Below are 13,646 nucleotides of genomic sequence, written 5' to 3' on the forward strand. Positions count from 1 at the left end.
CCAGCCTCGCCCGCCCGCGGGCGCGGGCGACAGCAGCAGCAGCAGCAGCAGCAGCAGCAGCAGCAGCAGCAGCAGGGGATCCCCGCCCAAGCCCCGCCGAGGCTGAAGGAATAGGGCTGCCCAGCGCAGTCCCGGGCTCCCATTGGCTGGGAGGGCCGCCAATCACTCCCTCGAGCCACCTCCTTGGGTGCCCCGGTCGGCCGTTTGTAATCTGGGCTGGGGCCTCTGGGTTCTACCCGCTCCAGTTCGAGTTCTGGTGCCCCACCCCGCACCGCGAACTTAGGCCTTGGGTCTCAGCTCGCCCGGCTACCGCTACCGGTTCAGCGCAGGGGAGCCCAGAGCCACGTCTTCTCCAGGCCAAACCAGCTACCAGGGCTCATGGAATTGCCACCCCTCCGCGGTCACCCCTGAGGCCTCAGCGAGGGAATGCCACCAGGGCAGAGCGGGGCGTGAGCCTGCGGTGGGCAGGAGCGCGGGCTGCCACCTGGGTGTGCAGCACGCATGCTCTGTATGGTGACTGGGTGAGTTGGGAGTGTGTGTGTGTGTGTGTGTGTGTGTGTGTGTGTGTGTTTGAGCGCTGCCTTCATATGCCTCCTCCTATGTCAGAAAGTGTCTCTCTGGCCACCCAGTTCTGGAAAGGACGCAAGGCAGGGAAGCTGGTTCCAGGACACTAGAAGGAGGAAGACTCTTTCTGATCCACTTTCTTGATGCAGACAGAGGTACCTTGAGCTTTCTGCCCCTTCACATCTGGGGCAGGGACTGCGGCCAGGGTCTGTGATGCAGGGGTAGGGATTGGGGCATAAGGAAACTGGGGACCCAGTGGAGCTAGAGGTTATAGAGGGGCGTATAGAGGGGACTGGGGAGGAGGAAAGGGCTGGGGACACCGAATAGGCACAGGCACGAGCAGAACCGGACTGTGAAGGGGTGAGAATGCCAAAGTGCTGCGAGAGGACCTTGAGGGAACCGGGGTAGGAGACCAGGGGTCCAAGTAGGCAGAGGCCACTGCCAAGGCAGCCATTAAGTAAACAAGCCGGGCGGTAACCCGAGTCCCTCTGGGCGTACCGTCAGAGGATGCCCCTCCACGCCGCCCGCCTTCGCCCCGGGCACCTAGACCCCCGGTTGCAGAGGCCGGGTGCCTCCCGAGGCCAGCCAAGGGACTGCAAGCAAATGGGGTAGCTCCTCCCCTCCTCTCTCGGGCTGGGGACGTGGCCAAAACTGATCCCTGAGCTCGGATTGGCTCTGGGAGACAGCGTAGGGCCGGGTCTCAGTGGCCCGGGCTGGGGGCGTCGCCCTTAAATGACACCCATCGCCCCCAGGCTCTGCCAATCCCTGGCCTCGCCGGGCGGATGCGCCAAGGGAGCCCCCGCCCCTCAGGCTGGCGAGCGTCACGCGTGACGTTACCCGTGATGGGTGTGAGGGCGGGGGCGACGCGCGGAGAGGAAGGCGGGACTGAGAGCTGCAGAGGACGGGAGCCCAGGAGCCTAGGAAATCGTGAGTGCTCATTGTGCCGGGCGGGGTTCGGGGGTCAGGGGAGTAAGGGCTTGAGGGCTGGGAGTCAAGAGAGGAAAGTTGCCTCCGTCCTGCGAGATTCAGCATCTTCGGCTCTAAGGCACGAGGGGAGGTTGGTTGGGGAGGGAATGTCGAGGTGAGACTGTATGGTCACACATTCAGGTGTCTGCAACTGATGGATATGAGCTGTGTGTGTGTGTGTGTAAGTAACGGTCTTTGTATGCAGGGCGTGTCCACCCTGTTTGCAGGTCTGTGTAGGGCGTGTATGCTGGTGTCTTTGTGTGTGGGTATGTGAATGTGAGTGTGTGAGAGGGGAGGGTGTGTCTGCCTGTGAGGAAGTGTGGTTGGAGAGAATTAGTCATTCTGTAGGATATTGCCCAACATGGCCAGATGAATGCTTCAGGCTTTCTTCTCTGTGCTGAGTGGAGGGTTCACTCACTGAATCCTGCTCCTTTAGAGGCAGGTAGCTCAGGGAGAGGTGGATGTGTGTTCCTGCCAGCCCTGCCCAGCTAGGGAACAAGGAGAGCCTTGGGCCATTCAGTGTGGGCTGAGGAAGATGGGTCTGGAGAGGGGACTGTGCATGCCCACGAGCACACCTGGCTGGCTGGCATCAGAGTCCCCTGTTTGAGATCTGGAATAGGTAAGCCCTGGAGTTGCCAATGAACCCTTGCTGTCCTCCAGTCAGGGCCTGGGGAGTGAGATGGCTTATGCCATCTTCCCAAACAGCCTTGGGGGTTTGTATGTAGGTCTCAAGGCAACTGGGGCCTAAAGCTGACATGAACGTGGATGTGTAATGCATATAATCTGCATTTTTGTGCATACAGAGCACAAGAGTAGCTGCATGGGATTAGTTGCTGCTCATGCGTCAACCACACACATGCAAATCCTCACTCATGAAAATCTGTACCAGGTCAGAGTGCAAGGACATCTGTTTTCCTGGCCATGTTCTCTAGTGGCCCAGGGGGGCTGGAACATTGCCTAGAAAACAGCTCCTCCCCACATCTTTGCTTACCTATCTGGAGTCATCTTGAGCTCTAGAAGGATTGGCAGGGACCAGGGCAGCACCACCAAAGTCTCCCCCATGTGGAGCCCTTGGACCCCTCCTTGGAGTCCTCTGACTTTGGTCCCTGCCCTGCAGAAAATGGGTGAGTTGCCCTTAGATATCGATATCCAGGAACCTCGCTGGGACCAAAGCACTTTCCTGGGCAGAGCCCGGCACTTCTTTACTGTGACCGACCCCCGAAATCTGCTGTTGTCCGGGGCACAGCTAGAAGCTTCCCGGAACATCGTGCAGAACTACAGGTGACCCCCGGGTGAGTTGGGAGTGTGTGTGTGTGTGTGTGTGTGTGTGTGTGTGTGTGTTTGAGCGCTGCCTTCATATGCATCCTCCTATGTCAGAAAGTGTCTCTCTGGCCACCCAGTTCTGGAAAGGACGCAAGGCAGGGAAGCTGGTTCCAGGACACTAGAAGGAGGAAGACTCTTTCTGATCCACTTTCTTGATGCAGACAGAGGTACCTTGAGCTTTCTGCCCCTTCACATCTGGGGCAGGGACTGCGGCCAGGGTCTGTGATGCAGGGGTAGGGATTGGGGCATAAGGAAACTGGGGACCCAGTGGAGCTAGAGGTTATAGAGGGGCGTATAGAGGGGACTGGGGAGGAGGAAAGGGCTGGGGACACCGAATAGGCACAGGCACGAGCAGAACCGGACTGTGAAGGGGTGAGAATGCCAAAGTGCTGCGAGAGGACCTTGAGGGAACCGGGGTAGGAGACCAGGGGTCCAAGTAGGCAGAGGCCACTGCCAAGGCAGCCATTAAGTAAACAAGCCGGGCGGTAACCCGAGTCCCTCTGGGCGTACCGTCAGAGGATGCCCCTCCACGCCGCCCGCCTTCGCCCCGGGCACCTAGACCCCCGGTTGCAGAGGCCGGGTGCCTCCCGAGGCCAGCCAAGGGACTGCAAGCAAATGGGGTAGCTCCTCCCCTCCTCTCTCGGGCTGGGGACGTGGCCAAAACTGATCCCTGAGCTCGGATTGGCTCTGGGAGACAGCGTAGGGCCGGGTCTCAGTGGCCCGGGCTGGGGGCGTCGCCCTTAAATGACACCCATCGCCCCCAGGCTCTGCCAATCCCTGGCCTCGCCGGGCGGATGCGCCAAGGGAGCCCCCGCCCCTCAGGCTGGCGAGCGTCACGCGTGACGTTACCCGTGATGGGTGTGAGGGCGGGGGCGACGCGCGGAGAGGAAGGCGGGACTGAGAGCTGCAGAGGACGGGAGCCCAGGAGCCTAGGAAATCGTGAGTGCTCATTGTGCCGGGCGGGGTTCGGGGGTCAGGGGAGTAAGGGCTTGAGGGCTGGGAGTCAAGAGAGGAAAGTTGCCTCCGTCCTGCGAGATTCAGCATCTTCGGCTCTAAGGCACGAGGGGAGGTTGGTTGGGGAGGGAATGTCGAGGTGAGACTGTATGGTCACACATTCAGGTGTCTGCAACTGATGGATATGAGCTGTGTGTGTGTGTGTGTAAGTAACGGTCTTTGTATGCAGGGCGTGTCCACCCTGTTTGCAGGTCTGTGTAGGGCGTGTATGCTGGTGTCTTTGTGTGTGGGTATGTGAATGTGAGTGTGTGAGAGGGGAGGGTGTGTCTGCCTGTGAGGAAGTGTGGTTGGAGAGAATTAGTCATTCTGTAGGATATTGCCCAACATGGCCAGATGAATGCTTCAGGCTTTCTTCTCTGTGCTGAGTGGAGGGTTCACTCACTGAATCCTGCTCCTTTAGAGGCAGGTAGCTCAGGGAGAGGTGGATGTGTGTTCCTGCCAGCCCTGCCCAGCTAGGGAACAAGGAGAGCCTTGGGCCATTCAGTGTGGGCTGAGGAAGATGGGTCTGGAGAGGGGACTGTGCATGCCCACGAGCACACCTGGCTGGCTGGCATCAGAGTCCCCTGTTTGAGATCTGGAATAGGTAAGCCCTGGAGTTGCCAATGAACCCTTGCTGTCCTCCAGTCAGGGCCTGGGGAGTGAGATGGCTTATGCCATCTTCCCAAACAGCCTTGGGGGTTTGTATGTAGGTCTCAAGGCAACTGGGGCCTAAAGCTGACATGAACGTGGATGTGTAATGCATATAATCTGCATTTTTGTGCATACAGAGCACAAGAGTAGCTGCATGGGATTAGTTGCTGCTCATGCGTCAACCACACACATGCAAATCCTCACTCATGAAAATCTGTACCAGGTCAGAGTGCAAGGACATCTGTTTTCCTGGCCATGTTCTCTAGTGGCCCAGGGGGGCTGGAACATTGCCTAGAAAACAGCTCCTCCCCACATCTTTGCTTACCTATCTGGAGTCATCTTGAGCTCTAGAAGGATTGGCAGGGACCAGGGCAGCACCACCAAAGTCTCCCCCATGTGGAGCCCTTGGACCCCTCCTTGGAGTCCTCTGACTTTGGTCCCTGCCCTGCAGAAAATGGGTGAGTTGCCCTTAGATATCGATATCCAGGAACCTCGCTGGGACCAAAGCACTTTCCTGGGCAGAGCCCGGCACTTCTTTACTGTGACCGACCCCCGAAATCTGCTGTTGTCCGGGGCACAGCTAGAAGCTTCCCGGAACATCGTGCAGAACTACAGGTGACCCCCAACCCCATTTAACCCAGCGGCTCATTCCCTACTGTTAATACAGTACCTCTTGCGCCTGTCCCCCCTAACTTGAGCATGACCCTGTTCCACTCCTCCACCCCCCCACTCCCTTGCCCTCTCGGTTGGAATCACAGACAACTAGGGCGCAGAACTTTAACTTAAGGGATTTCAGGGTGTTTGGGTTGGGGAGGTGGTGTCGACATTTGTGGGTAGGGGGCTGCTCTGTGTTTCACAAACCCTCTACAAGGACCTGTCCCACTGCTGGGCCACCCTCTGCAAGGACAGAGGGGCTCAGCTGAGTCCCAAGGAAGTAGGAGGGCAGCCTCCTTGTCTCCAGGAGGAAAAACTCATGCAACACCCCAGCCATTTTTGACTCATTGGAAACCACCATTACCCAGCATTGACCTAGCATTTGGGCAGAAACAGAAGGGCACCCCTCTTTGTGTGGCTAGAAGGGAAATAGAAATAGGAGCCCTTCTTCTGGCAAGACTTGATTCTTCCCCAGAGGCAAGTAGTTCCTTTGTTTTGAGATTGGGAGCCAAAGTGCCTGGTCCTCTGCCCAGACTTCCCCTGAGCTGGGTGGGCAGGGCTTGGGAGGGCAGATCTGCCCCCTAGAATTGCCTGTCTCCTCCTTGCCAACCTCTGCAGGGCCGGCGTGGTGACGCCAGGGCTCACCGAGGACCAGCTCTGGAGGGCCAAGTATGTGTACGACTCTGCCTTCCATCCGGACACAGGGGAGAAGGTGGTCCTGATTGGCCGCATGTCAGCCCAGGTGCCCATGAACATGACCATCACCAGCTGCATGCTCACCTTCTACAGGCAGGTCCTATTCTGTGTGTCTCCTCCCTGGGTGCTCTGTTCAAGCTACAGTGTAACTTGATGACTAGGCACTTCCTCTCTGGGCCAGTTTGGGCAGAAAATAGTAGGTGGGTGAGAGCTTGCGTTAGAATCCCTTCCATTCCTCAGAACTCAGCCCCCGGGGTCCTCCCACCCCAGAGACAATGGGTGTGTTTGTGTAAGGAGGGTCATGCAGGGGTCACCAGAGCACGTTCTAGGGGCATCAACAGGGCCCCTCCTGAGGGTTTGGGGTTAACCTTTGGGGTTTTATTATCAGTGTCCAAGGATGTGGGACACTGTGGAAGTAAGTGTCTTTGTTCCCTCAGGAAGACCCCAACCGTGGTGTTCTGGCAGTGGGTGAATCAGTCCTTCAATGCCATCGTTAACTACTCCAACCGCAGTGGCGACGCTCCCATCACTGGGGGGTGAGAGCTTGTTCCCAGGGACCCTTCTCCCGGCCCGCCATTGCTCTCTCCTGTTCCCCTGGGCCTATGCAGCCAGTGGCTCAGCGGCCTCCTCTCAGCCTGCCCCCCACTCACTTTCCTGGCCTGACTGAGGGCCTGAGGTCTTCTTGTGTATGCTTCGGGGGACCCAGTCCTCTTCCAGGGTAGGGATTGGGGCTTCCAGACAAGTCTGCACTGGAGCAGGGGAGACATTTCTCTGCAGTGAGGCCACCCTCCCACGCCTCACGTCCCTGAAGCAAAGAGCCACGTGCTGGACTGTTTACCTCCCACCTTGTGTCCTGGCTCTTCTGTCCGCAGGCAGCTGGGAACGGCTTACGTGAGTGCTACCACCGGGGCTGTGGCCACGGCCCTGGGACTCAAATCCCTCACTAAGGTAAATCCCGCCCCCATTCCACTGCCCCCCCCCCCAGTTCACGCTTTATCTGCCTCCTTTTTCCCTACCACTCCTCCACCCCAACCTACAGGCTCCCCATATCTCTCCTCAGAGTTCCTTACCACCCCATGGCCCTTAGGGTCACTAAATCAGCGGTCCCCAACCTTTTTGGCACCAGGGACGGTTTCGTGGGAGACAGTTTTTCCACGGACGGGGGTGGGGAGATTGGTCAGGCTGTAATGCGAGCGATGGGGAGCGGCAGATGAAGCCTCGCTCACTCGCCCGCCTGCCACTCACCTTCTGCTGTGCGGCCCAGTTCCTAATAGGTACCGGTCTGTGGCCCTGGAGTTGGGGACCCCTGCACTAAATGACATCTTTCCTCCCCCAGCATTTGCCCCCGCTGGTTGGCAGATTTGTGCCCTTTGCAGCTGTGGCAGCTGCCAACTGCATCAACATCCCCCTGATGAGGCAGAGGTGAGTGGCCCCAGCTCCTGGTGTGTGCACGCCCAGGGTGCACGTAGGCACACCAGCCAGCCACACGAGCTGCTGGGCCTAGTCTCAGTATGCTGCTGGGATCCTGGGGTGGGAGAACCAGCCTTTGAATCTAGGCTGTCTGAGGGGACTAGCTGCCCGTGAGAGCATGGCAGCTCAGATTTGGGGCCTGTGATCTGACCCCCACCCCCTTCCCTTCTCAGAGAGCTGCAGGTGGGCATCCCAGTGACCGATGAACAGGGTCAGAGGCTTGGCCACTCGGTGGCCGCAGCCAAGCAAGGAATCTTCCAGGTGGTGACATCAAGAATCTGCATGGCGATTCCTGCCATGGGTGAGGCAGGAGTGGCTCGGTGGGGGCATGGGCGGCTCTAAGAGAAGGGGGTGCCATTATTCGGGGGGTTTGAGGACTCTGGGGGGAGTTGGAGGAGCTGCAAAGGGGGATCGCCCCTTCTTTAGGGTCTGACTTTCACTCTACTAACTCCCTCCCTCCTTGCCCTGCTCTCCCCTCAGCCATTCCCCCTGTGATCATGGACACCCTGGAGAAGAAAGACTTCCTAAAGGTACGTCACTCTCACCTCTCCCGTCCTAGAAATAGTGGTGACTGGGGGCAGAAGTGACCGGTCCCCAACTTCCTCTCCAACCTGACTTGAGTCTAAGACTTGCTACCTGTTTGCCCCACCCCTGTGCTACCCCTCCCACCTTCATTAATTCGTTCAGCAAGAATAAATTGAGCTGGAATGAAGGAACACTGAGGGTGCAAGAGGAGAAGGGAAGGGAAGGAAAGAAAGGATTTCTGTCCTGAAGGAAGCCGGTGTCACTCCAAAGACCTCTGACACAAGTAGGGATGGACTGTCACAGCCACGCTTGATATTGTGCTCATGCTGTCAGCTACAAAAAACATTGAGACACACACACAGGCTCACCCACACGCGAACAGGATGGAGAAGCAAGGCACAGGGATACAAGCTCTGGCTCATTTGTTGAATCATTTATTTGCAAATATTTATTGAGTGGCAACCATGTACACAGAGCAACAGATTGGTGGCCTCTAAGGCTGGAGCAAATCAAGAAGGGTGTGCAGAGCAGGAGATGTGTTTGGAAAGGGACAGATTTACGCAGTGGGATGGGAGGGAGGGAGTGGAGGGTTAGAGGAGGCTTCCTGAAGAAAGCAGCTCCTGAAGGAAGTGTGGGAAGCGATTCAGAGAGGTGAAGATGGGTGGTGGGACACCAGGGAGGGTGTCAGTAAATGGGCCTGGCTGGAGTGGAGGGTGGTGAGTCCTGTTATGGGACTGGGGGAAAGAAAAGGGCCACATTTGAGAGGCTCAAAGGCAGCGCTGATGGGATAGAGCCGTGGTGGGTGAATGTGTAGGGGTGAGGAGGGGCAGGGGACACACACCATTACATTCTCTCTCTCTCCCCACAGCGCCGCCCCTGGCTGGGGGCGCCCCTGCAGGTGGGACTGGTGGGCTTCTGGTAAGTGTGCAGGGAGTTAGCTAGAATGTGTGGGAGTATCCTTTCTGTGGTGGATGTGGGTGGGTCTTATTGCTTGTAAGATGTTTAAATACATCATTCATTCATACATTCAGCTGGTAGGGGTCCTGGACACCTGTAGGGCATACTGTGTGTGTTGGGAGTGATCTCTGTTTTGAAGGTCAAGAATCTAGTCGAAGGGGTTCTACATCCCCCACGGAAACCATGGAAATATACCTTTTGGTACCAGCCCAGAGTTTCATGCACATTTAATTCCTGATTCTGTCACTGGCCGTGGCGCTCTGGGTCACTGCTCTGGAGGCTCTTTCCTTAGCCAGAACCTAATGTCATCGTTGGCTTTAACCAATCTCCACCCCTAGGGGCTGTCTCCAGAGATGGGGTGGGGTGCCGGGAGGGACTCTTAGATCAGAGCTTCACGAACCTTTCCAATGCTCTTCTCCCTCAGCCTGGTATTTGCCACCCCCCTGTGCTGTGCCCTGTTCCCCCAGAGAAGGTAAGTGTTGCCCCCAGGCTTGGCTGGGGGCTTCAGACAGGTCTCCACATCTCTGGGAGCAGCTGATTTAGGTTCCTTCAGTGTGTTCCAGGAGGAGGCCTGGCAGGCATTCAGCTTATTCTGGGGGTGGGGGAATGGCAGTGATCCGGGCCTCTGGCAGTTGAAGGAGAAGATTCAGCAACCTGGGAGGAAGAGGGGTGGTGATTGGGGGGCACCCAGCTGAGGGGGGTGGGCTCAGGGGACATTCAGCCTGCCTGCGCTGTTCTGTTGCAGCTCCATACACGTGAGCAGGCTGGAGCCGGAGCTGAGAGCTCAGATCCATGAGCAAAACCCCAGTATCGAAGCGGTTTACTACAACAAGGGGCTTTGAGGGGGCGTCAGCCCCTGGCCTCCTCTCTCACCTTCTTGGGCTGCTGCTTTAGTGGAGCCTTGCCGTCCATGCCACTTGTCCATCTGCCTGGTACTGGGCGGGGGCCTGGTGTGGGAGCAGCTGTTGAGACCAGCAATCCATTAGGCTGGGAGAGGTGCCCCTGTAGTCTTTTTCTCTCTTCTGATTTCAAAGAGCAGGGTCACATGATCCCTTCTGCGCTAGTGTGTCTACATATGTACATATGTGATATGTGTGTGTACAGGCTGTCCTGGGATGTCCTCATGTCTGGCTTCCCTTCTTGGCCTCCTGTCACCTGCCAGCCGGCCAGGCTACAGGACTTCCTCGCCTAAACAGTTCCACCAGCCAAGTCATTCCTGATGGAACCTTGCCCCTTCTGGACACAGGAGGAGACCCAGGATCTCAGGACAGAGACTGAGGGACACTAGCAGGCTAAACTGGGCTGAATCCTTCAGATTTCTGCTTCCTGGCTTCCGAAGCTGACTCAGGAACTGGGCTGGCAGAGGACGACATGGCAGGATAAGGGAGGCAGGGGGCTTATCGCATTCCCCACATCCTGGGATGGGTCATTTCCTCTCCTCTTCTCTGCTAGAACAAAGGAGTGTCAGTGTCCTGTACTGCTCTCGCCATCTCCCCATCTCCCCCACACTGTAGTACGGGCATCTTTAGGCACAATCCTGGGAGTTCTTGGGCCGCAAGACATCATAACCTTAAGTCTAAAGTTACAATCCCAACCCCCTCCCCTAACCAAAAAGCCACGAAGGCAGAGCAAGCATTCCTGTTTAAGAGCCCCCACTGCACCCTCTTACGGAGGGACACAGCGTGGGAACGGTGCTTAAACTCCACAGGTGTCTGAGTGGCTGTAACTAGGACACCTCAAGGGCAACTAGGCCCTGAGCGTACGATCTCAAGACGGGATTTTGTGTTCCACTGATCTTGCTGGACGCTCAGCAGGATCCTGATCTTGGTTCCTTCTCTTGAGGCTTCTTGGCCCTGCTCCCCCACACCCCCGCCTCCAAGAGGAGGAAAGGCCCAGCAGTCAACGGCTGGTCCAAAGGGGAGGTGGACTTGGGGATGGAATATGTGCTGGTGAATTCACGGAGTGCAGAGCTGGACCATGACTCCAACTCCTGTGACCTCTGGCTGAAGTGGGGTGAAGGCCCCAGTGCGATCCTCTAAGAGCACTTTCCTGCTCCCCCAACCAACCGCCACCAGTAATAAAAGCTATGGTGCCACTGTTACTCAATAAACCGAAAACCTGTCTACTTCTTGATCTTCATTCAATTCTATGTCCTGAGTGCTCAGGAAGAGCTTGCTGCCTGCGGCCTTCCCTTCTCTCCCTACAAAGTTCAGTTCTTAGTCTCTTCTCTCTCCTTCTGTAGGGAGCCTCAGCCCCCAGCAGAGGGAGCTCTGAGATTAGAAAAATCAGTCCTCCATCAGCACCCTGAGTACTAAAGTAGGAGGGATGTGGATAGATGCCTCCACCTTCTATTCCCTCAGCAGATGGAGTGCTGGCTTCATTTCCTTCTTTTCTGGCCGGGGGCGGGGGTGGGGGATGCGAGTTTGCTGATCACACACCTACAGACCAACTCAGGCTCTGGGCTTCTTGTTTCCCTTCAGGCATTTGGCATGGGGTGGTGGCTTCTGGGAGAGGAAGGCTAGAGGGCTAAGGACTGCCTGGCTCCATCAGAGAAGTTGTTAGGGTGCCAGCACACCTCTACACCCCTACACACTCTCATTGATGCAACACTGGAACAAGCCTGGTCGGGACCATTTGCTAGTTAACACCCCTTCCCCCCACCCCAGGGCCCTCTACTCCCTCCCTGCTTATGACCCCCGCCTTTATTTTTTCTAGGAAAAATAAGGCCCAAAGTCCTGTTCATGCCTATGTACAACTGGCGAGAGCTACTATTAAACAGTGTATAGTTGTCTTTTTTTTTGGCCCTGCGGATTGCGGGATCTTAGTTCCCTGACCAGGGATTGAACCCACGCCCTCTGCCCTCAGCAGTGAAAGTGCAGAGTCCTAACCACTGGACCACCAGGGAATTCCCCCAATAGTTGCCTCTCTTACCCCAAATCTCGGCTTAGGAAGATTCAAAAGAATAAACGTGAATGAATCTATAACAAAATCCGTTCCCTATTCCCTGCAGGAAATACCCCTCATCTCCCTTTTTTTCAGCCTAAAACTCACACTAGGTGGTCAGGAGAAATCTTTAGAGCTGAATGGTCCCACAACAGCCTCAAGTTACCCTGGCCTGCGCTCACTCGATCCTCTTAGGAAGTAGGAGTTTACTTGATGGGCAGTGGGGGTGACGCCAGCTACTGCTCATTGAGTCCTTCCCTGTTGTGCCAGGCAGACTTACTGAAGCCAAGTGCTTTAAGTTCATTGTCTCCTTCGATCTCTACAACCACCCCTGTGAGGCCGGACATGTTATGTCCATTCATAGCAAAGACACAGGCTTATTAAAGACATTAAGGGGGCTTCCCTGGTGGCGCAGTGGTTGAGAGTCCGCCTGCCGATGCAGGGGACACGGGTTCGTGCCCTGGTCCGGGAAGATCCCACATACCGCGGAGCGGCTGGGCCCGTGAGCCATGGCTGCTGAGCCTGCGCGTCCGGAGCCTGTGCTCCGCAACGGGAGAGGCCACAACAGTGAGGGGCCCGCGTACCGCAAAAAAAAAAAAGAAAGACATTAAGGAAGTTGTCCACAGCTACACCCTTGAAAAGAGGCTTTGCACTTTTACTGGAAAATCTAGGTAAAAGAAACCCACTTGGGGGAGTGAGGTGCTGGAATCTCTGTAAAACAAAATCATTAAGAACATTTAATAACAATTACCTGTGCTCTGCAGATAATACTAAACCATGGCAGAGAGAAGGCTGGCCAGGACACCAGTGGGCCAGTTAGAAGGAAGGCTTTCCTGCCATCTTTCATTCCTAGTTCCATACCAGCTTCTCAAAGAAAAAACGGTTGGTTTAAGCTAACTTCACAGGTTCTCTAGGGGCAAATCCTAGCCAGGCATGTTTTTCAGACTGCCTCCACATGCTTGGAATTTTCCTCGGAAGTCAGCATTTGGGTAGAGATAGCACTTTTCTCACAGTTAAATCATCGGCCCCATTCTTGGGCCTCCTCTCTTCCTCCCAGTGCTCAGACTCCAGGAACCCTCTCTGGGAACCTGCATCTGCATCCTTGGCCTTCCTCCCCAGCCTTCTTCCTCTCTCCTGGCCTTCGTTCTAAGGGAAAAGATGGCTTGGAGCTGGAGGCCTGGCTTACCCTGGCCATAGGGAGGCGACCAGGTGGCCATATCCTGCTCTTTTCTTTGGTCACTGGGGCTAATGAGGCCGGCATTTTAAGGACAGGTGGTTTGGGCCAGCTTTAGCTCAGGCCCTGTGGACTCATGCCAGTCAGACTATCCTAGTTCCACCCTGGCTGGTGTCCAAAGAGCCAAAACCAAGTCCCATTTCCTCCCCGTCAAGCTTGTCAGTCTCAAGCCAGCCCCGCCCCTGGGCCTGTTAGTCATAGGTGAGCCACGCCCCTCGTGGGGGACATAGCCAGTCAGAAGCAGAGTCCCGCCCCTGCTTGGCTCCTGTCAGTCAAAATTCGGCTGGCTCCGCCTCCTTCCCGTTTCCCGGGCAGTGACTTCAGCGCCGCAGGCCGGGGATATGATTCACCTCGCCTACCTGATCCTGGAACCTACGTCAAAGATCCGCTTCCTTGATGACCTCGGTCCTGAACCGTTAAATCCGCCAAATCCCCTCCCTACTTTCCAGTTTCGAAATCCAAGAGCATCCCAGGGCCCGCCCTTTGACTTCCCGCCTAGAAATCCGCGAGGTTATTGAGGAATCACGCGAGGCCCCTCCTGGGTCCCAAGCCCCGATTTTTTCCAGTGGCCTGCAAGGCTGTTGGCCCTGCCTCTTGCGCCTGCCGTGGTCCCTCCGTCTCTCCACCCTTGTATCCCACAGTTCACTGAACTCTGCTAAGTGTGGCTCTG

The 13,646-nt window shown here is 56.4% G+C and overlaps 1 protein-coding gene across 2 annotated transcripts; it reads left to right on the forward strand.

The window, feature by feature from the left end:
• Positions 1-1,438: 1,438 nt before the first annotated feature.
• Positions 1,439-10,900, forward strand: SFXN3 (sideroflexin 3). Of its 2 annotated transcripts, XM_007470356.1 has the most exons (11): positions 1,439-1,491; positions 4,949-5,112; positions 5,770-5,940; positions 6,285-6,383; positions 6,720-6,795; positions 7,184-7,269; positions 7,491-7,618; positions 7,798-7,847; positions 8,711-8,760; positions 9,224-9,271; positions 9,545-10,900. In XM_007470356.1, exons 2-11 carry the CDS (start codon positions 4,952-4,954, stop codon positions 9,639-9,641), a joined length of 966 nt encoding a protein of 321 aa, XP_007470418.1. In that variant the 5' UTR covers positions 1,439-1,491; positions 4,949-4,951; the 3' UTR covers positions 9,642-10,900. The 2 variants fall into 2 exon arrangements, with proteins under 2 accessions (XP_007470418.1, XP_007470419.1); XM_007470357.1 differs by lacking the exon at positions 1,439-1,491 and having other exon boundaries at positions 4,952-5,112; positions 5,770-5,944; positions 6,289-6,383; positions 9,545-9,641.
• Positions 10,901-13,646: the final 2,746 nt, after the last annotated feature.

This window comes from Lipotes vexillifer, unplaced genomic scaffold, assembly GCF_000442215.2.
Source record: "Lipotes vexillifer unplaced genomic scaffold, Lipotes_vexillifer_v1.1 scaffold916, whole genome shotgun sequence".
NCBI classification, from domain to species: Eukaryota; Metazoa; Chordata; class Mammalia; order Artiodactyla; family Lipotidae; genus Lipotes; species Lipotes vexillifer.

Bases quoted from the DNA above. Each gene is read 5' to 3' on its own strand.
- SFXN3 (XM_007470356.1), top strand. From the start codon at position 4,952: ATGGGTGAGTTGCCCTTAGATATCGATATCCAGGAACCTCGCTGGGAC. The intron at 6,384-6,719 runs GTGAGAGCTTGT...TTCTGTCCGCAG, and splicing joins GACGCTCCCATCACTGGGGG to GCAGCTGGGAACGGCTTACG. The intron at 8,761-9,223 runs GTAAGTGTGCAG...CTTCTCCCTCAG, and splicing joins GTGGGACTGGTGGGCTTCTG to CCTGGTATTTGCCACCCCCC.